Here is a 23,772-nt window from a genome sequence, read left to right on the forward strand (position 1 = left end):
TGTTTGTTTGCAATAGAGTACCCGGAGTGCGCCGCTTGCTACTTCGAATCGCTAGGTTTTGCGGATCATTAGCAAGGCAAGTAACACTTTGATCATACCTCCTACTACCTAGTTTTTATTGCATTAGATCAATCCTCACACATTACATGATTAGGATCTAAGTAAATTGTGGGTTTAGGGAGTAGATGAGGTAGTACCTATCACCTGTTTTATTATCAAACCTTTGGGAGTTACTTCTACGTTTGCTTATTTATGCCATGTTATGCTAGTAGACGTGGATTGGGTGAGTGAAATCCATGACAGATGTGAGTTTGTTAAATTAATGGTTTGTCTAAAGTGGCAACTTAAATACACATCTGGGTGGATTGAGGCACCTGGGTATTCCAGCGATTGCCTGTTTTTCTTTTGGACCGCCACCCAGGCTGAAAGGGATCATGAGATTATTCATGCTAGAAACTTCCGTGTGCAGCCACAAGCTACTATGGGCTCTAGCATAGTTGATTAAGTCGTGCAAACTCTTACAGTGGTAGACTAGCAGATGTAGGGGAAAGTAGGTGTAACGGTCTACCCGATCGTAAGGTGCTAGCGCTTCTGAAAGACTATGTCTCGGTCATCCGTTTCTCAAACACCATGTAGTGCGAGAATCCCAACGGATGAGATCGAGTCTTGTGGGGAAAAGTGTGCAAACCTCTGCAGAGTGTATAAACTAATCATGGTTAGCCGTGTCCCCGGTTATGGACATCTTGAGTATCTAGTACTTGGATTATCATGTGAATCTCATCATGTTACTCTAAATAATTTGTTGGTTTTTTTAATGATGATGCTTAATTGGGATTAAGAGGGTGTCTACACTCTCAATGTTTAACAACTACCATGATAGTTAAATAAAATTTATTCCTTTGTAGTAGGGAAAAATTGGCTTTACGCAAAACTGTAACCATAGAGCTTTCCACCAGCCAAATATGCATATAGTATAGTCTTATTTACTTCATTGCTCTCTATGTGTTACATTGCCAGCATATTCCATGTGCTGACTCGTTTCGGGCTGCAACGTTCATGTTGCAGACTTTTCAGACGACGAGTAAGGTGCCTTTTAGGTCGTGGTTCTATACTCAGTGATGCCGTTGGAGTTGATGGACTCACTTATCTTCCAAGCCTTCCGCTGTTATCGTTATTAGATGGCCTTAAGCCATATTTATTGTAATAAGTTCTCTTTTGAGACACTCGATGTAATAAGTGTGTGATTGCTACTCTGTTATAATTCCTTCAAGTACTGTGTGGTGTCAGCATTACTGATCCAGGGATGACACCTGAGCACAGAGATTGGACCGTTTGAGGTCTGGTCGCTACATCAGGGTGAGTAGAGATGCCAACTAGTGTACCCCTCTCGGAGGCCGAAGGGTGAATCCCGAAGGGACTTTCCTCTTCTTCCTCCATAACAAACTCTTCAGCTTCATCCCTTCTTAGATCTTCCTGAACCGACCTTATGTCTCCTTCTCCATTGTTGAAGGATGAGGAAGACATGATGTTGATCTAGTTGAATCTGTCAGAAAATAGCAAGAAAAGAGAACAGAGGATTTCTCTGCGATATGGTGATCAACAGGTTCGGGAAGTATATATAGATTTTTTATCTTGGGGGACAAGCATACGGAAGAAAAAGGGAGTATGGAAGGTGTCCCAGGTGGGCACAACACCCACCTGGGTGCGCCAGATGTCTTGTGCCCACTAGGGGACGCTTCCTGGAAGTTTCTTTATTTCCAAAAAATTTAAATATTCCAAAACTGATAAAAATATATTATTTCGGATTTTTTGGAGTCCGTTTACTTACCGTATCACGTACCTCCTTATTTTTCATGATTCTGGAGTGTTCCGGAAGGACTCTTTTACGTGTTCTTCCGGTGTCAAAGTATGGATAACATTGCTTTCAACATTAATGGGCATACCTAAGATATAATGCTTTATTCGTTGCCCATTGACATCCTTCGGATCAGTACCTTCAGAGTTATTTATTTTGATGGCACCAGACCGGTAAACCTCCTCGATAACATAGGGGCCTTCCCATTTTGAGAGGAGTTCTCCAGCAAAGAATCTGAAACGAGAGTTGTACAAAAGAACATATTCTCCTACTTTAAACTCACGCTTTTGGATTCTTTTGTCATGCCATCTGTTTACTTTTTCTTTGAATAATTTTGCATTTTCATAAGCCTGGTTTCTCCATTCATCTAAAGAGTTGATATCAAATAATCTCTTTTCACCAGCAAGTTTGAAATCATAATTGATCTCTTTGACGGCCCAATATGCTTTATGTTCTAACTCAAGAGCCAAATGACAAGTTTTTCCATAAACCATTTCATATGGAGACATACCCATAGGATTTTTATACGCTGTTCTATAAGCCCAAAGTGCATCATCTAATTTCTTAGACCAATTCTTCCTGTTCCTATTAACAGTATTTTGCAAAATTAATTGTATTTCTCTATTGCTAAGTTCAACTTGACCACTACACTGAGGATCATAGGGTGATGCAATTATATGGTTAACATCATACTTGGCAAGCATTTTACGGAAAGCACCATGAATAAAGTGTGAACCACCATCAGTCATTAAATATCTAGGGACTCCAAACCTTGGGAAAATAACTTCCTTAAGCATTTTAATGGAGGTGTTGTGATCAGCACTACTGGTTGGAATAGGTTCTACCCATTTAGTAACATAATCAACAGCAACCAAAATATGTGTATACCCATTAGAGGAAGGAAAAGGTCCCATATAATCAAATCCCCAAACATCAAATGGTTCAACAGCAAGTGAGTAATTCATAGGCACTTCTTGACGCTTACCGATATTACCTATTCTTTGACATTCATCACAAGATAAGACGAACTTACGAGCATCCTTGAAGAGAGTAGGCCAATAAAATCCAGATTGCAATACCTTGGAGTAGTTCTATCTCCAGCATGATGCCCTCCATAAGCTTCGGAGTGACATTTCCATAGGATTTGTCCCTGTTCATGCTCAGGTACACAACGTCTAATAATACCATCTACTCCTTTATAAAGATGTGAGTCATCCCAAAAGTAATGTCTTAAATCATAAAAGAATTTTTTTTGTTGGTATGTAAAGCTAGGTGGTAAATATAAAGCAACAATGTAATTAGCGTAATCAACATACCAATGAGTATTATGAGCAACATTTACTGTAGCTAACTGCTCATCAGGAAAACTATCATCAATATGTAGTGGGTTATCAGGAAAATTTTCAAGCCTAGACAAATTATCAGCTACTGGGTTCTCAGCTCCTTTTCTATCAATGATATGTAAATCAAATTCCTGTAACAAGAGAACCCATCAAATAAGTCTAGGTTTAGCATCTTTCTTTTCCATAAGATATTTAATAACAGCATGGTCTGTGTGAACAGTTACTTTGGAATCAACAATATAAGGTCTAAATTTATCACAAGCAAACACAACTGTTAAGAATTCTTTTTCAGTAGTAGCATAATTTCTTTGAGCACTGTCTAGAGTTTTACTAGCATAATGAATTACATTAAGTTTCTTATCAACTCTTTGTCCTAGAACAGCACCAACATCATAATCACTAGAATCACACATAATTTCAAAAGGCAAGTTCCAATCAGGTGGTTGAACGATAGGTGCAGAAATTAAGGCTTTCTTGAGTGTTTCAAAGGCTTATGAACAATCATCATCAAAAACAAAAGGGATATCCTTTTGCAAAAGATTCCTAAGAGGCCTAGAAATTTTAGAAAGGTCTTCGATAAATTTCCTATAGAAACCAGCATGGCCTAAGAAAGTACGAATACCTTTTATATCTTGAGGACATGGAATTTTCTCAATTGCATCAACCTTAGCTTGGTCCACTTCAATACCTCTTTCAGAAATTTTATGACCCAAGACAATGCCTTCATTAACCATAAAGTGGCACTTCTCCCAATTCAAGACAAGATTTGTTTGTTCACATCTCTGCAAAACTCGATCAAGATTGGTTCAACAATCATCAAAAGACCTCCCATAAACAGAGAAATAATCCATGAAAACCTCAACAATCTTTTCACAAAATTTAGAGAATGTAGCAGTCATACATCTTTGAAAGGTAGCAAGGGCATTATATAAACCGAAAGGCATACGTCTATAAGCATAGGTTCCAAAGGGACAAGTAAAAGTGGTCTTTTCTTGATCAGGTTGAGAAACAGGTATTTGTGAAAAACAGAATATCCATCAAGGAAGCAAAAGTGTGTGTGCTTAGATAATCTTTCAAGCATTTGATCAATAAAAGACAGAAGGTAATGATCTTTCCTAGTTGCTTTTAAATTTTCTAAAATAAATTACCATTATATAGCCTGTAACAATTCTTTGTGGAATAAGTTCATTCTTATCATTAGGAACAACAGTTATACCTCCTTTGTTAGGATCACAATGAACAGGACTTACCCATCTAATATAAGCTATGGAATAGATTATACCTGCTTCGAGAAGTTTTAATATTTCTGTTCTTACCACTTCCTTCATCTTCGGATTTAACCGGCGTTGGTGATCGACAACGGGTTTAGCATTAGGTTCCATATTAATTTTGTGCTGACATAGAGTGGGACTAATGCCCTTTAAATCATCAAGAGTATATACAATAGTAGCTCGGTGCTTCCTTGGAACTTTCAATAATCTTTCTTCTTCATGTTCTAAAAGGTTAGCACTAATAATAACAGGATATATCTTCTTTTCATCGAGATAAGCATATTTCAAAGTGTCTGGCAATTGTTTTAATTCAAACACAGGATCACCTTTAGGTGGATGAGGACCTCCTAGAGTTTCGATAGGCAAATTGTGTTTAAGCAGAGGTTGTTGTTCGAACAAGATTCTATTTATTTTATTTATTTCATGCATATGCAAATCATTTTCATGGTCTAGCAAATATTGTTCTAAAGGATCAGTAGGAGGTACAACAATAGAAAAAATACCAATAATTTCATCCTTACTAGGCAATTCTTTCTTATTATGCTTTCTACTAAACTTGGAAAAATTAAACTCATGAGACGCATCACCAAAACTAACACTGACAATTTGTTTCTCATAATCTGTTTTAGCAATAACGGTGTTCAAGAAAGGTCTACCAAAGATAATGGGACATAAGTCATCTTGTGGGGAACCAAGAACAAGAAAATGAGTAGGGTATTTTATTTTCCCACACAAGACTTCAACATCTCTAACAATTCCAAGTGGTGTGATGGTGTCTCTATTAGCAAGTTTAATAGTAACATCTACGTCGTCTATCTCAGCGGGTGCTATGTCATTCATAATTTCTTGATATAAAGTAAAAGGAATAGCACTCATGCTAGAACCTATGTCATATAAACCATGATAAAAATGATCTCCTATCTTAACTGAGTCAACGAGCATGCCAACAACAGGTCTTTGTTTATCTTTCCCATCGGGTTTGGCAATTCTAGCAGCTTCACCAACAAAGTAAATAACATGCTCATCAATATTATCGACCAGGAGATCCTTAACCATAGCAACTCTAGGTTCTAGTTTTATTTGTTCAGCTGGCTTAGGTGTTCTAATATAACTTTTATTAACCATAGTTGAAACTTTAGCATGTTCCTTCATCCTAACAGGGAAAGGTGGTTTTTCAATATAAGCAGTAGGAACAACTGGATCAACATTATAAATAACAGTTTCATCTTTAGCTATTACCGGTTCTTTAATTTCTTATTTAATAGGTGGGTGATATTTAAACCACTTCTACTTAGGGAGATCAACATGAGTAGCAAAAGATTCACAAAAGGAGGCTACTATCTCAGAGTCAAGTCCATATTTAGTGCTAAACTTTTGAAAAGCATCGGTATTCATAAAAGATTTGACACAATCAAATTTAAGTTTAATACCTAACTCTTTACCTTTGTCGAGTTCCCAATCTTCGGAGTTGTGTTTAATTTTTTCCAAAAGATCCCACCGGAATTCAATAGTTTTCTTCATAAAGGAACTAGTACAAGAAGTATCAAGCATGGATTGATCATTATGAGAAAGTCGAGCATAAAAGTTCTGAATAATAATTTCTCTTGAGAGCTCATGGTTGGGGCATCAATATAACATTGACTTAAGCCTCCCCCAAGCTAGAGCGATACTTTATCCTTCACGAGGCCAAAAATTATATATATAATTCCGATCACGATGAACTAGATGCATAGGATACTTTTTTTATGAACTACAATTTCAATCGATTCCAATTCCAAGATCCAATATCATCACATAGCCTATACCATGCCAACGCTTTTCCCTTCAAAGATAAAGGGAAAACCTTCTTATTAGTTTCATCTCCGGGTAAACCTGCAAGCTTAAACAATCCACCAATTTCATCCACATATATCAAGTGCATATCAGTATGTTCGGTTCCATCTCCTGCATAAGGATTAGCTAGCAGTTGTTCTATCATACCCGAAGGAATTTCATATTCAATATTTTCAGTAGGTGCGGTAGGTTGAGGGGTAACTAATTGTGGTTCCGGTTGAGGTGAAGATATCCCAAACAAACCCCTCAAAGTATTGTTCTACATAGTAACAAGTGATAATAAATTTCAGTACATAGTAATAATTTTTCCTTACCAATTTCCACTTACCAAGAGCGCTTCACTCCCCGGCAACGGCGCCAGAAAATAGCCTTGATGACCCACAAGTATATGGGATCAATCATAGTCCTTTCCATAAGTAAGAGTGTCGAACCCAACGAGGAGCGGAAGGAAATGACAAGTGGTTTTCAGCAAGGTAATGTTTCCGAGCACTGAAATTGTAAGTAACATAGTAGTTTGATAGCAAGATAATTTGTAACGAGCAAGTAATGGTAATAGTGACAAAGGTGCAGCAAGGTAGACCAATCCTCTTGAGGCAAAGGACAGGCCAAAATGGTCTCTTATGATAAGCAAAGCGTTCTTGAGGGTACACGGGAATTTCATCTAGTCACTTTCACCATGTTGGTTTGATTTGTGTTCACTACTTTGATAATTTGATATGTGGGTGGACCGGTGCTTAGGTGTTGTTCTTACATGAACAAACCTCCTACTTATTATTAACCCCCTCGCAAGCATCCACAACTACGAGAAAAGTATTAAGAATAAATTCTAACCATAAAATTAAACTTTTGGATCCAATCGGGCACTTATGGAATAGCGCATAAACTAGGGTTTAAGCTTATGTCACTCTCGCAACCCATTATCTAATAACTACTCCACAATGCATTCCCTTCGGCCCAAATATGGTGAAGTGTCATGTAGTCGACGTTCACATGACACCACTAAGGGAATCACAACATACATACTATCAAAATATCGAACACATATCAAGTTCACATGATTACTTGCAACACGATTTCTCCCGTGACCTAAAAAACAAAAGTAACTACTCAGAAATGATAATAATGCTCAAGATCATAGGGGTATTAAATAGCATATTGGATCTAAACATATAATCTTCCACCAGATAACCCATATAGTAATCAATTACAAGATGTAATCAACACTACTAGTCACCCACAAGCACCAATTTATAGTTTCTGTAACATGATTGAACACAAGAGATGAACTAGGGTTTGAGATGAGATGGTGCTGTTGCAGATGTTGATGGAGATTGCCCTCCCCAAGATGGGAGAGTTCTTGGTGATGATGATGACGATGATTTCCCCCTTCGGGAGGGAATTTCCCCCGGCGGAATCGCTCCGCCGGAGGGCAAAAGTGCTCTTGCCCAAATTCCTCCTCAAGACGGCAGCGCTTCGTCCCGAAAGTCCTCTCCCTATTATTTTTTCTAGGTCAAAATGACTTGTATACCAAAGGATGGGCACCGAAGGTGGGTTGGGCTGAGCACAGCCCACCAAGGCGCGCCCTGGTGTCTTTGCTCACCAGGTGGCCACCTTCCGGTAGTTATTTGCTCCAGTATTTCTTATTTATTCCATAAAAATTCCTCGTAAAGTTTCAGCTCATTTGGAGTTGTGCAGAATAGGTAGCCTAATGTAGCCTTTTCAGGTCCAGATTTCCAACTGCCGGAATTCTCCCTCTTTGTGTGAACGATGCATATTATGAGAGAAAAGGCATTATAATTACTCCAAAAAGCATTATTATGCATAAAACATTGTAAATAATAGTAGGTAAACATGATGCAAAATGGGCGTATCAGACGGGCAGCTGTCGGTGGCCTCGAGATGGGCCACGCCAATAGCGGGGCTGGGGCGAAGCAGGGTGCTTCGAGGAAGGGGGGAGGGTAGGGCTGTAGGAGGGATGGGGTCTTCGGCGTGGTCGGGCTGCCCGTGGCCGGCACAGTGGGTGCCAATCGTGGCCGAGGGCCGCTCCTCCCCTTCCCCTTTCCCCAGCCTATTGTTTCTTGGCCGCTGTCCTGGCGATGCATGAGGCGGGACGATCGTTGCTGGTTCCGGTGGTGGTTGGAGTTGGCTCTGTCCAAAACCATCTCCTTTTATGGTTCTGCGACGGTCTAGATGCAGGGCGGCAGCCCTAGAAGTGGGAGGCGCGTTGGTCTTGGGCAGATTGCGCAGCTCGGGCGGTTAGCAGAGCGAGGGTGCGTCGGAGAGGTTGGAGCACCGGGGTACATCACTTGCCTGGTCTTTGTACTGGCCGACGGCGACGGCGTCCACGGACGTCGTTTCCTCCTTGCAGGCTTCGTCATGGTGTTCCCTCTCTATTCGGGGTTACTTCAGGTGAAAACCTAATATGCAGGATCGGACGGTGGTAGCTACGTGGCTGTTGCCTTCTTGGAGGCATCATGTTGGAGTTCTCGCTTCGTTGTCGGCCGTCTCACCACTCCTTGGTGATCTCTCACGGTGGTCTCTGTCGACTCATAGCAGTTCTTTCATGCTTATCTGTAGCGTGCTAGCTAGTCTTTGGACTGGAGTAGTGTGTCGGTGCCAACACTTTTGTATCTCGTCTTGTGTGTGTGTGTGTGTGTGTGTGTGTGTGTGTGTGTGTGTGTGTGTGTGTGTGTGTGTTTGTGTGTGTTGTGTTGTGTGGTGGTGATGTGTATTTGTATCGGTCTCTCGGATGTACTGGTGATGGTTGCTTTATAATATAAAGCAGGGGGGGCTTTTTGGTAGCGAGTTCTGCAAAGGGATGGAGTGGGGTTAAAGTGGTTGGATGCACTTTTATTTCACTTGGTGTCTTTATTTTATTTTTTGAACTCTCCAACCTCTTTATTTATTCAGTGGTAAATAACAAAGGATCTTTTACAATAAGAGGTACCAATGCACTAGGGGCCTCATCAACCATGTGCTAGGGGGAGAGGATCTAGCCAATCTTACCAACTCATGAGCAACCGAATTTGATTCACGGTGGCAATGCTCGAATCGGACTTGACCTAGAACGCATGTCATGTGGTAGCAATCATCAATCAATGCTGCAGCCGGGCTAGCAAATAAACCACCATCTTGCATTGCTTGTATCACATCACTATTATCTGAGCTAATCACCAATCTTCACCTGCTACATTAAGTCCAAACCGGAGTGCAAGGGCTTCGGCCATTAAGGCATCCATGCATTCACCTGCTACATTATTTCCTGCCGCTAAAAGGTTTCCAGAACTATCCCAAAGTACAACAACCTCTGTGCCTTGTAGAGAGTCCAGGTCAAAGCCCGCATCAACATTAAGATTTACTGTCCCGGCGGGCGGACACACCCAAGGGTTTCTTTGAATTTTTGCTTTTGGCTTAGAGGCTGCAAATCCCGCATCAACAATGATTTTTTTTTCTTTTGACTCTGTGTCTTGATTAGTCAGGTTCATTATGCTATGATAAATATTTATTTTTAACCAAACAAAAAATAGATAATTGCCGGCAAGGGGCAGCGCAAGGCAGTGCGGTGGCTGCCGGTGCGAGGCAGTGTGGCGGCAGGCGGTGGCGCGGGAGCGAAATGGCGTGACGGTGGGCGGCGCGGCAGCGAGGCGGCAGGCAGCGCCGGCGTTTATGGAAAGTTGGGGCAAAAAAAGTTTCTACAACTGTTCCGTAAAGTGGCCATAATTTGATGGGAAAACGATCTGTTTGTAAATGCGCGGAAAGAAAAGGCCTAGTTTACGGAATCTTCTAAAATTATAGATAATTTAAGGGAACTATCGAAGAAATTTTTTACCTTAATTTTTTATAAATGATAGTACGGGAGCTGTCAGTGATGCAGCCGTCCGAGCAGCAGCACTCCCGTCCGGGAGGGACCAATCGCGGTCATCCCAACCATCCGGGGCACGCGCCAGACACGTCCCGCCACGTTCAAGGCGCGCGCGTGGCGTCACCATGTCGACACCCGACACCGCGGCAGTACGGGACGCAGCGCCAGTACGCAGTGTGATTAAGATATGCGCAGCCGGAATCCTTCCTCGAGATCGTGCCGTAATGCCTTTGATACGCGGTAATATAGTAATGCCGCAACTACTATACTAGCATAGACAAATCTTAGTGGGCCAAACAAGTTGCAGCAGCAGCTAATCACAGGAGAGATCCGATGGTGCAGATTAAGTACCCCTCTTAATCTCTTATAGTATATGCACAATTAGGCAAGCAATGTCGAATTTCACGAGCAACCTGTATTTAAAAGTATATATGTACGGCCTGAAATCATTTTCTTGGTGTTTTATCTTTAGTGGCGACCATTACCCCAATTTGCCACTGGTAACTCGTTTGGGAATCTTGTGAGGCCTCCATCTCGACCTAAAGATGCAGGCAGACGCGTCCGTGCCGTCCGTTTCCGTTCACGCCGCCAAAAATGCACTAATCTTTGTTATTTTATAATCATGCTTGTTCTAATTATGATTCTATGGACAGATGCGGACATGCCGACCCTGTCCAGTTGCATCCCTGTTGCTCTATTCACTTGGCCATAAGGGCATCTCCAGCCGCGCCCCAACCCCCAGGTCATTTTTTCGGCGTCGGCGCCGAAAAAACGGCCCAGTCGCGTCCCCAGGACGCCGAAAATCGCCGGTTCGGACCTTTTTTCTGCCCGGCGGTCACAGTCCGAACCCGGCGCGCTGGGGAGCAGTTGGGGGCTCCGGCACTAGGGAAAAGCACGCCTGGCCCACACCGACAGGAGAAAAGTCAAGGTTTTTTTCCCCCGACTCGCCTCGCACCCCCCGCGCCCTCGGCCACCACTAGCTATATCCCGGCGACGGCCGCCGCCCTACTCTGCTAGATAGCCATTCCCCACCGGAAAATAGCAGCGCTTCGCCGCGGCAGCCCCTCCCACAGCAGCTGGGCGTTTCCGGCCGCGGAGGCGCGGTTTAGCGGCGGGTACACGCCCACCGAGCGCAAGGTGTTCGGCGTTTTGATTGTCTCGGCGATGGACTCGGATGACGAGGAAGAGCTCGCCGCGCTGCTGGAAGAGGAAGCCGCGGCTGACGTCCAGGAAGAAGAGCATCTCATGGTGCTCGCCGCCCTCGCCCAGCTGCTGGCGAGCAATGAAAAACCGCAGCGAGGTGGCTCGGCGTCGGGGCGGGTGAAAGCAAAGAACCGGCATCGTCTCGAAGGCTATTGTATGCTCTACTCCGACTACTTCGCCGATGCTCCACTTCATGGCGAGAAAACATTTCGGCGCCATTATCGGATGAGCCGAAAGCTCTTCCTCAGGATTGTGAATTCCATCCGGGAGTTCGACAACTACTTCAAGTGCAAGATGGATTGCACTGGCGCTCTTGGATTCACCTCCATCCAGAAGTGCACGGCAGCGATGAGGATGCTTGCATATGGAGCTCCCAGTGATTCACTCGACGACTATGGGCGCATGGCCGAGTCCACCAGCATAGAGTGTTTCTACAAGTTCTGTCGGGCAGTGTTTGGGCCACAATACTTGAGAACACCCAATGCGGAAGACACTGCTCGGATCCTAGCTCAGAATGCAGCAAGAGGATTTCCTGGGATGCTTGGAAGCATTGACTGCATGCATTGGAAATGAAAGAATTGACCATTTGGTTGGCAGGGGATGTACAAAGGCGCCAAAGGCGGTTGCAGTGTGGTGCTTGAGACGGTAGCCACACAGGACCTCTGGATTTGGCACTCCTTCTTTGGTATGCCAGGAACTCACAATGACATCAACGTGCTGCAGTGCTCTCCTATTTTTGCCAAGCTCGTTGAGGGCCATTCTCCTCTGGTGAACTTCGAGATCAATGGGCACCAATACACTACCTAGCAGATGGCATCTATCCGAGATGGTCGACATTTGTGAAGACGATCTCAAACCCTGCGGCAGGAGGCAAGAACGCCTGGTTTGCGAAAGTTCAGGAGACTTGCAGGAAGGATGTCGAGCGGGCATTTGGTGTGCTCCAATCTCGATTCGCTGTTGTTCGGTACCCGCTCAGACCTGGTCCAAAGATCAAATGTGGGAGATTATGACTTGCTGTGTCATCTTGCACAACATATCATCGAGATCGAGCAAGAAGACCCAGTGTTTGACACTGAACCATACTACAGGCAGGGTCCTCTAGCCGAAGTTGATCACCATCTACCGGCAACTTGGACTGCCTATCTCAGTATGCGTCAGGAGATCCGAGACCCACAGGTGCATCATCAACTGCAGAAAGATCTGATTGAGCACCTATGGAGGCTTAAGGGGGACGCCGTGTGATGAAATACGAGTTTTTATTTGTTGAACTATATAATTTGTATTGAACTATTTGTTGTTGTACTATTTTGTTGAAGTATTTGATTTTTCTATGATGAAATGTCATAAGAAATAATTGTGTTGATAATTGAACGCCGAGACACGGCGAAATCACGCCGAATATGGGCCTATTCTCGCCCATATGGGCCCTTTATTCGCCGAAATTGGGCTGCAAAGTGGGCCAATTTCGGCGCCTGGGGGCGAGCTGGGGGCGACGACTGGGCGCAAAACCGCCCCCAGCGCCGATTGTATCGCCGGCTCGTCCCCAGGGGGCGATTTTTATGCGTCCTGGGGGGCCACCGGCTGGAGATGCCCTAAAGTCTCTACATCTCTAAGCTGAAAGGTGTATAATAGCATCTGTAGCCGGACGTCTTAAACCCTCTCTCATACGCCCGCGGCCCGGTCAGTGACCGGATATGAGAAGGAAGGAAAAAAGTGACCCAACTGGATCCCACATCATTCTTATATGTCCGGGCTGTCCGCGAATCCTCATATTGAGGGCAAATGTTGGGAGGATAAGAGGGCTCGCGGACGCGCCCAGACAAGCCCGGTCAGTCCGCTATGTAGGACGCAGCCCCACCCCAGACCATCTTTTCTCTTTCTTTATTCATTTTTTTTCTTTCTCTATCTTCATCTACACCAATTACGTGCAAGTGCCCGATCATATAAGAAAGAAATTGAGAAGTGTGGCTGGGCGAATGGACAAATAAGGGCTTAAAACAGACACTCCCAATCACTGACGGGGCACGTCCGTGGACGTTTAGGGGCTCATATTTGCTAAGTCTGGATGTAGACGCTCTAAGTTTGCGAAGGTGTCCCTGGACCCAAATCTCTCGTGTACATCAATTCTATGTCTGTATGGCCCTATCACACTTCAGTTATGACAGGCCTTTTGTTTTGCAATGTTCAACGCAAAATTGAATAGCGTAATTTTGCATGCATATATACACATATTTTGTTAGTTAAATTGTAGTCAAAATTAAGTTAGGCTTAATCCTAGAGGCTGCCTTATTACAAACTTAGAAGGAGAGAGTAAGATTTATGTTTCTTTATTACATGTGGACTTAGACATATTTAGCTAAATGAATTATGTGCGGTCGTATGTGACACTGACGCATGTGATGACATCAATCATTTGCATATAGATATAACTAGGATGTGACCACCTAATTGTCCCAAGCTAACTCCATCAAACATGTCATGATCTGATAGTTAATGTTTACAAATAGAGAACAATTAGGGGCCCCTCTAACCCGTTCGGGAAGATTCACACAAAATAATGCCTCAATGCCATATATAACCCGTAGGGAGCTTGCTAGCTAATAGTACTAGGCGTGATTAGGTTCCCTCTCTATCCTCTCCACAAAAAGTTCAATGGATCTGCAGCAAGTAATGGAGCATCAACAATTCGACGACGCCGTCCCGAGCAGCATGATCTGGCCGTTAGAGGCAGACAGCGGTTTCACCGACGAGCTGCTGTCTTTGCAGTTACCGGACCTGGACCTTGACTTCGACATCCACGAGTTCTCCGGACCGGCAACGGCACCGGCGAAAGCGGCCTCCTCGGGTGGCTCCGGATTGGTTGGTTCCGGTTCAGGATCGCATAAGAAGCTCAGCCACAACGCGTACGAGCGCGACCGGCGGACGCAGCTCAATCAGCTCTACTCGACTCTCCGTTCTCTCATCCCCAACGCAGATCACACTGTAAATCATTCCTTTACTCTTTGATGCGAGTTAATTAGGAGGTAGTAATAGCCCTAACGATTAAGATGAAATATTTACACATTATGACCGATGTGTATCTCCCTATCTCGTGCGGCATGCAGAAGAAGCTGAGCATTCCGACGACGGTGTGTCAGGTCCTCGACTACATACCCGAGCTGCAGAAGCAGGTCGAGGATCTGGAGAAGAAGAAACAGGAGCTCACTAGAGCCAAATGCAGAGAAAGACTGCAGCGCGTCAAGGACAACACAGGTCGTATTGTTTCTGCCACTCCTCTCGATGGCAACGAAATCATGGTCCAGGTTAGCCTGCTTAGTAACATGGCTGCAAGTCTTCCTCTGTCCAAGTGCATAAACGTATTTGAGAACGAAGGCCTTCACCTCATCAGTTCATCGACTTTCTCCACCGAGGTCAATAGAACATTCTACAGCTTCCACTTTGAGGTACATTTTTACATGCGCCCTTCATTTCCTGTTAATACTCTACTAACATGGTAGACGACACAAATGCGAGAGAATCATCTTTAATGCGTTTAAAAGTGTCAGTCTTATGCAAATATATTTTATATTTTTTACTCTTGTTAACCCACCCCCTTTCATTGCATAATACAAGGTATTTTTAACATTGGCACGTTGATAAAGGTGTAACCTTTATTTTCCCCACACAAAAAAAAAAACTTAACCTTTATTTTGTATATGAATATAGATGATGTTCCTAAAAGACAACAAGAAAACGTGAAACATTTTTTACAAAATGAAACATCAGCTCCATAGCACCGTGAACCCCATTGCAATTTGCGTGCATGCAGATAAGAGAAGACAACCTGGTATCATCGAGATTCCATTGAATCTTGAAACTCAAAAATGTGTTAGTTATCAACTGCAAACCCAATTTACGACTAGTATTCACTGTTGGCTCTTGTCTCGACGAGAGCTTAGATACAGTATCCCATATATGTGTATGTTTCAACGACAAAAATCCACCATTTCATCATCCAGTGGTTTATGTAGTTGGCATTGTGTTGGTACCACATTACCATGTGACAACTTGTTACAAAAGGCTGGTGACTAGTGTGTCATTACGTGCTAATGAAAGATTCTAAAAATGTGTTAAAGCATAAGTTAGCACCTATATAAAGTAGCGGATGTATTGGTACCAAAGGTACCACATGGTAACTTGTCGAAGAATTGGATGGTGACTAGGGTGTTATTACATGGTAACAAAAGAGTCCAAACTTTTGTTTGTTGAAATATAAACAAGGGCCAATTCCAGTTCTGCCCCTAACTCGAACCCACTACTCAGTTTTGCCCCTAATTTTCAGGTATGCTCAGTTTTGCCCCTCCGCCGTTAGTGTCACTTATAGAAATGCCCTTTTGCGCCGTTACCGTCCGGTCAAAGTACTTTGACCATCCAGAAAAAAATAGCAAAAAAAATCAAAAAAATATGAAATTTGGTGGGATCAAAGATAGTCATGTCCGCAAGGCGCGTGCACATTTTTGTGTTGGTTGGACACTCCGAGAGCTCGTGGCAAAGGAAAACAAAAATAATTTATGCCTATGAACAGTAAATTCGAAAAAAATAGCAAAAAAGTTCAAAAAAATTTGAATTTATTTGGCGTCAAAGAGGCTTGAGTGCACAAAGTGCTTGCAAGTTTTGGTGATCAAATGACGTACGGAGCGCTCTAGAGAAAAAAAACAAAATAGTGCATTTTTTCAAAGTTTTTTTGAGCTAAAATTTGTTTTTTTTCTCCACGAGCTCCTACAATGTCCAAACACAACAAAAACGTGCACACATCTTGCGCACCTGAATATCTTGAGTCCCACGAAATTTCATATTTTTTTGATTTTTTTTCTATTTTTTTTTTGAATTTACTGCTCGCATGCGTACAAAATTTATGTTTTCCTTTGACACGAGCTCCCGGAGTGTCCGAACGGCATGAAAATGTGCACGCGCCTTGCGGACATGACTATCTTCGATCCCACCAAATTTCATATTTTTTTGATTTTTTTTGCTATTTTTTCAGGACGGTCAAAGACCTTTGACCGGACGGTAACGGCAGAGAAGGGCATTTCTATAAGTGAAACTAACGGCGGAGGGGCAAAACTGAGCATACCTAAAAATTAGGGGCAAAACTGAGTAGTGGGTTCGAGTTAAGGGCATAGATGTAAATGTCCCTATAAACAAGTGAGATCTAGTTTTTTAAGCTTTTGTCAATATGGAGACAACCATGAACACATGTTGTCAATGGGGTCGACAATTTGAGCTAAATAACAATTTTTATCTCTGAAAATAAATTTAGCGTGTTGTTGTCATCACTTCTAAATTTGCTCTATGTGTATATAGCAATTTTATTTTCCTCCTTATGCGCACATAATAATTTACCTTTTTGCATGCAATCTTTTAAAACTTCGCGTGGCTGATGAATGTGTGGCATGTTCGGAATAATTGGACCATCCATTCCAGAAGTGATGTTGATTCACTTTTTCCTCGGTAATTTATTTATACAGTCAGATATCAAGGTGCGAGGGAACAAAGCAAACTAACCTTCAATTTACACCCCTAAATCAAATTTTGCAATGGTCTCTAGTGTTGGTCTATAACTATACGCCCATTTGCAATTTGTGCATAACTGTATGCCATTCGCAAGGTTGTTGATTGCATTTGCCTTAGGTTCCATTAATCAATTCTCATTTATGTGCTCGTGCGTGGATACTCATGTTGGTGCCTAATAATCATCAACCATTTTCTCTTGTGTTATTGCCCCTAACAAAATTTGTACGTTATTGATATTGATGATTATCTATAGGGGGCAAGATGGTAAGATGAGTATTTGCATTGGCTATAATTTTTTAATGATTTTCCAATCTTTTATTCACTCCTTGCACTAGATTAAAAATGGTTTTCATGTAAGATCTGTCCAAGTGCAACAATGATGTCTATGGGTTATGATTTTTCGGGGGATATGAAGATATATTTGTTATGGCCTGCTTAGATAGGACTATGAAGATCTAACATATGCTATCTAGGTAAGTACAATTATCTAGATCTAATGGATGCGGTCTATGTAGAAACATTTATATAGATCCAAGCAATGCAGTCTGTTTAGTTACACTCTATGTAGATCTAATAGATGTGATATTGCAGGTACAACTTTATAGATCTAACATATGTCTATGTTTATATATTGTTATGTACATTTAACTGTCATGATCTCTTTAAGTACAGTTATGAAGATCTAACATATGTGTTTTGTTTAGTTATGGATATATAGAACTAAAAGCTATGGTCTGTTTAGATAAGGTTATCTATATCTAGCTAATACAATATGTTTAGACACAATTATTATGTCTAACAATGTGATCTACAAATAAAGAGATGACCCACCAGATCAATATTATGAGAACTTGTAGCACATCACACAATTTGAACTATAACAGAAAACCATTCATACTTCTCTTAGAAATGAGACCCGCGTGACTTGCAAAACGTAGGTATATAAAAAGTACAATCAAGGAATTTTTTGTACTTTGAATACTCATATGATTCGTATTAAGCAAATGATGAATTTACGGAAGGGTAAATTATGCTTGTGCCACTACTTAGATCGGATATTCGGAGACTGCCACTAAATTTGTCAAAATTGTTCATGTACCACCAACTTGTGCGATGAAATTGATCAAAATGCCATGTGCGACATTAGCCCAAGATGCCACCGGGTCTTCCCTCCATCGTTGCAGTTTCCTTTGACCCATTTCTTCCTCCATGAGAGCAACCACTTTGCAATTTGATCTGTTGAGACTTGACTTCCATCTTAAACACACAACTATGGATTAACCTCTTCCCGCTAAACACACAATGGATTGTGCTCTTGTTTGCTATGTAAGACTCGTGTGCTCTATGTGATTTTACATTCACAAATCCCATCAGTTGATACATAACTTTAGAGTGTTAAGTTTTGACCGGCCATTTATATCATTTTAATAAATTAAATAATTGATAGATTAACAAATATTTTTGTTTATAGGGAGATTAACAAAGATTGCAGCCTATTATACTTTACTTGAATTGGTAGAAATTTTAGAAAAGAAAACACATTACTTGCACCCTTTAACCCTTGCCTTTTAGTGTGTCACCAAACAACCCACCCAAGTGTGTATTGACATGGTTACATATACTAATATAAATTGGATGCTCCCAAATCATTATAAACCATCAATCTTTTATGGCCCAGTGCATAATATTACCATTAGCTCTTACCACGTAAGATTGTGTTAATTATGGTCAAGGACTATTGTGGACCTTTTATTTCTACAAACTAGGAAAGATGTTATATTGTCCTCTAATCTTAAATAAATAATGAAAATTATTAAGATTCCAATTAATATTTATTCATGGAGTATCTATATTCAATTTTTGGCTTCAAAACTTAAACATGCATTCTGAGAGGGGGGTAGAGGGAGAGAGGGCATAAATTACATTCAAGACATTAAGGATGCACACAGACAAATTAATTCAAAAGGGAAAAAGAAAAATTGTGATCAAGAGAACAATTGTAGCAAACAAGAGTATGGACTAACAATGATATGGAAACCATAGGGTAACAATAGGGAACTTCAACAAAGGCACCTTCCAGGAAGGGAACGCCGTGCAAAAACCGTCATCGCTGGATCCATCCACTTACACCAAAACATCCGTTCTGGTGGAACAAATAGGTCAATGGCATTCTTTTAGAGATACACATGCGTGGAGGATATCACATATGCATGTTTTATGTACATAATTGTACATTCGATATTAATCATGTAAGTGAACCAACCTGTGGTTGGTTGGTTAGAGGGACAGTGGTATCCCCAGCCCACTAGGGTTCAATTCCTGGTGCTTGCACTATTCCTGGATTTATTTCAGGATTTCCGGCGATGCGCTTTCAGTGGGAGGAGACGTTCCTGTTGACGACGAGACGCCTACAGTGACTTAGTAAATCTTAAGATGATATGCCGGCTCGGTCAAAAAAAATTAATCACCTTAGCAAGTTCAAGAAAAAATATTCTACCTTTTGTACCATGCACATATGGAAAAAAAATGTAAATATGCATAATTAAGTACAAAACATAAGCGTTCCCTTTTTTGTGGGAGGGAGGGGGGGACATAAATATTTGATATGTAATGTAAACCAGATGAGATTTTCTTCCAACAATGTAGGACGTGATAATAGGAAAGGACCATACTTCAAGATATTATATTCACTTGTGTGATATATTTAGTTGGAACAAACATCACAGTATATATGGAAGTTACTATTTGAAATGAGCTAGCATTAGAGATGTCAAAATGTGTTGTCTATTCATCTTGTGCTTATTATTTTTCATCGGTCCAATTAACCCCTGACTACCCACAACAAACTTATCCTTGACTGATATATGGCTAGGATTAAAGTTTTCCCATCCTAAGTTGGTCATAAATTTTTTTGGAAACTGTATCAAGACCCTAAAAAAGGAATAGGAAACATATATAAGTACTAAATTTGGATCTAATTGATTCATGTCTTCACATACAACACGTAAACATGTAATCAGATGTTCTCTCTCGCAAGAAAAAGTAACCCAATGTTAAATTTAACTTGCATTTTTCGAAGTTCATAAACTGGAATTTGCTTCTTTTTTATTCATCAAGAACTAAGTTCACAAATTTTGTCTGAAAAACAGGGAAAACAAACAATAAACAAGGAGTACTGCCCAGCATTCTTCTGTCACGAGCTGGAGAAAGCCTTCAAAGAAAAAGTAGGACCATGTCTGGAGTAATATTGGATTGATATTATATTGTAATGAAGACTTCTTGTTTTTATTTACGTCACAATAAACGTACTAGTGATGCATGATGTTTATTTTTTTCCAAAAAAATACCTAAATCTATTGTAGATGTTCACATGAAGTACAAAATAGCCCAAACATAATAAACTTACATCGAGGAACCTGGTTCACCGGAGCTGGCCCGGTCTTATTGACGGGGGAGTCAGGAAGTCTCTGTACACGTGTCTATAAGAATCGGGACTCCAGAGCTGCAATCATCTCCGTTGAACCCTTGAATCGACCCGGAGGCTTCGGAACAAAAACTCGCGACGGCACATGCATGGTGAGCAACCCAAACCTCGCTGTCCAAAGGAGACAACAGTGTTTCTTGTGATATATAAGATGAGAGTGTGGTTATTGTACATAGGTGAAGTGTTCAAATTCAAACCCTTTCAACACAGGTGAAGCTGCTTCTCCATCACACTCTCGAAGGCTACTCTTACAGCTAATTAATCAGCCACCGTAGCAAGTTGCAAATGGAATTTTGAAGTCATTTGTTCCATGTGATGCAATGGTCTCCTATATATTACTAAATATATGCTTCCCACTAATAGTATATCTCTTAACATGCAAACATGCCACCTCAATATGTAACCATGCATGAGAAAAAAAGATGCACATCAACACGCAAACCATGCATGAGAACAGACTAATCTCCTATATGTGAATAAATGATGAATGAACAATGTAGATATTTGTTGATAACTGCTATTTGTACAATACCAAAGGACAAGAATGAACATGATCAACCGTGGTGACGTTTGCCAAGAGCAACTGCTAGTAGTTAGTATAGCATGGATTAAACCTGGCTTAATTAACATAATTAATTCTCAATACTCCCCTAACTACGGCCTATCCTTATTCTCATGTGAATTTTGCATATCATGAAGTCGTGTTATACCGATTTCATTAACATATTTCCGGGATGAATAAGTTGGTGAGGACTTTGTGAGCAAACCACCAAGATAATTATATGGCTTTGTTTGAATTTTTTATCTCCCCATATGTCTAAAGTTTCGGGAAGAAAAATATTTTCAGAGCAATATAGTTTGTAATATTGTTCTTTATAAATTGTTTGCATCTGTGTACATGAACAACATTATCTTTGTTGGGAAACGTAGCATGCAATATCAAAAAATTCCTACGATCACACAAGATCTATCTAGGAGCTGCATAGCAACGAGCGGGGGAGAGTGTGTCCACGTACCCTCGTAGACCGAAAGCGGAAGCGTTAGTTTAACGCGGTTGATGTAGTCGAACGTCTTCTCGATTCAACCGATCAAGCACCGAACGTACGACACCTCCGAGTTCTGCACACGTTCAACTCGATGACGTCTCTCGAATTCTTTATCCAGCAAAGTGTCTATGGAGAGTTTTGTCAGCACGACGATGTGGTGACGGTGATGGTGATGTGATCCGCGCAGGGCTTTGCCTAAGCACTACGACAATATGACCGGAGGAGTAAGCGGTGGAGGGGGGCACCGCACACGGCTAAGAAACAATTGATGTGCTTAGAGGTGACCCCCGCCCCTGTATATAAAGGAGGGAGAGGGAGGAGGCCGGCCTAGGCGCGCCCCCAAGGGAGAGGAGTCCTACTAGGACTCCAAGTCCAATTCGGACCCCCTTCCTTTTACCGGAGGGGGAAAGGGGGAAGGAGAGGGAGAGGGAGAAGGAAAGGGGGGCCATGCCCCTCCCCTTGTCCAATTCGGACTCTCCATGGGGGGCGTGCGCCACCTCCTTGTGGGCTGCCCTGTCTCTCCCCTATGGCCCATATGGCCCATTACTTCCCCTGAGGGGTTCCGGTAACCCCTTGGTACTCCGATAAATTCCTGAAACACTCCGGAACCATTCTGGTGTCCGAATACTATCGTCCAATATATCAATCTTTACCTCTCAACCATTTCGAGACTCCTCGTCATGTCTGTGATCTCATCCGGGACTCCGAACAATCTTCAGTCACCAAAACACATAACTCATAATACAAATCATCATCGAACGTTAAGCGTGCGAACCCTGCGGGTTCGAGAACTATGTAGACATGACCGAGACACATCTCTGATCAATAACCAACAGCGGAACCTGGATGCTCATATTGGTTCCTACATATTCTACAAATATCTTTATCGGTCAAACCGCAATGACAACATACGTCATTCCCTTTGTCATCGGTATGTTACTTGCCCGAGATTCGATCATCGGTATCTTCATACCTAGTTCAATCTCGTTACCGGCAAGTCTCTTTACTCGTTCCGTAATGCATCATCCCGTAACCAACTCATTAGTCACATTGTTTGCAAGGCTTATCATGATGTGCATTACCGAGAGGGCCCAGAGATACCTCTCCAATACTCGGAGTGACAAATCCTAATCTCGATCTATGCCAACCCAACAAACACCTTCGGAGATACCTGTAGAGCATCTTTATAATCACCCAGTTACGTTCTGATGTTTTATAGCACACAAGGTATTCCTCCGTTATTCGGGAGTTGCATAATCTCATAGTCAAAGGAATATGTATAAGTCATGAAGAAAGCAATAGCAATAAAACTTAACGATCATTATGCTAAGCTAACGGATGGGTCTTGTCCATCACATCATTCTCCTAATAATGTGATCCCGTCCATCAAATGACAACACATGTCTATGTTTAGGAAACTTAACCATCTTTGATTAACGAGCTAGTCAAGTAGAGGCATACTAGGGACACTTTGTTTTGTCTATGTATTCACACATGTATCAAGTTTCCGGTTAATACAATTCTAGCTTGAATAATAAACATTTACCATGCTATAAGGAAATATAAATAACAACTTTATTATTGCCTCTAGGGCATATTTCCTTCAATCTTCACTGATAATGGTGGGTGATTTCTACAAATCAATCCTACTTGAAATTTTAACAATGTTCATAATTACATAACGTCATACACATTCACACGATGCTTCATACGAATCAACGATTTAATAATGTTTAGTGGATGTTGTCGGATTACGGGTTTCGGCAAACCCTTGTGAGGTTCGAACTCTAGGGTGCGCATGAAGAACACTCTCTTCCTAGCTCGCCCGCTCAACAATCCCACAGCCTAGCTCGACAGACCCAAAGAACAAGAGACACGGGGGTTTATACTGGTTCGGGTCACCTTGCGGTGTAATACCCTACTCCAGTGTGTGGTGGATTACCTCCAGGGGCTGAGGATGAACTAGTACAGTGGATGAACAGCCTCAGTAGGTGAGGTGTTCTTGGGCTCGATGAGCTTATGTGTGTGAGGATGATCTAAATGATCCGTCTCTGCTACGGTGGTGGCTAGGTCCTATTTATAGTGGCCTTGGTCCTCTTCCCAAATGTTAGGCGGGAAGGGATCCCACAACGGCCAAGTTTGAAGGGGGACAACTAGTACAAGATCCTAACAAAAGGTGGTCTTCGCCTGCCAAAGGCTCTGGCGGTGATGCTATTGTGGGCTCCGCGATGACCTCCGTCCTGGCGGTCTTGGTCTTGTCGCACCGATATGGAAACCTTCGACTGATGCCTCGGGACCCCGCGCCTGCGCTTGCCTCCTTAG

General features: G+C 42.0%; 1 protein-coding gene across 1 annotated transcript; it reads left to right on the plus strand.

Moving 5' to 3' along the window:
• Positions 1 to 14,019: 14,019 nt before the first annotated feature.
• LOC125525299 (protein IRON-RELATED TRANSCRIPTION FACTOR 2-like) lies at positions 14,020 to 20,165 on the plus strand. Its single transcript, XM_048690299.2, has 4 exons — positions 14,020 to 14,349; positions 14,472 to 14,810; positions 16,667 to 16,669; positions 20,070 to 20,165. Exons 1-4 carry the CDS (start codon positions 14,020 to 14,022, stop codon positions 20,163 to 20,165), a joined length of 768 nt encoding a protein of 255 aa, XP_048546256.2.
• Positions 20,166 to 23,772: the final 3,607 nt, after the last annotated feature.

Source organism: Triticum urartu, chromosome 7A (assembly GCF_056163025.1).
Source record: "Triticum urartu cultivar PI428250 chromosome 7A, HENAU_Tu73, whole genome shotgun sequence".
In the NCBI taxonomy this organism is placed as follows: Eukaryota; Viridiplantae; Streptophyta; class Magnoliopsida; order Poales; family Poaceae; genus Triticum; species Triticum urartu.

Bases quoted from the DNA above. Each gene is read 5' to 3' on its own strand.
- LOC125525299 (XM_048690299.2), top strand. From the start codon at position 14,020: ATGGATCTGCAGCAAGTAATGGAGCATCAACAATTCGACGACGCCGTC. The intron at 14,350-14,471 runs GTAAATCATTCC...TGCGGCATGCAG, and splicing joins TCCCCAACGCAGATCACACT to AAGAAGCTGAGCATTCCGAC.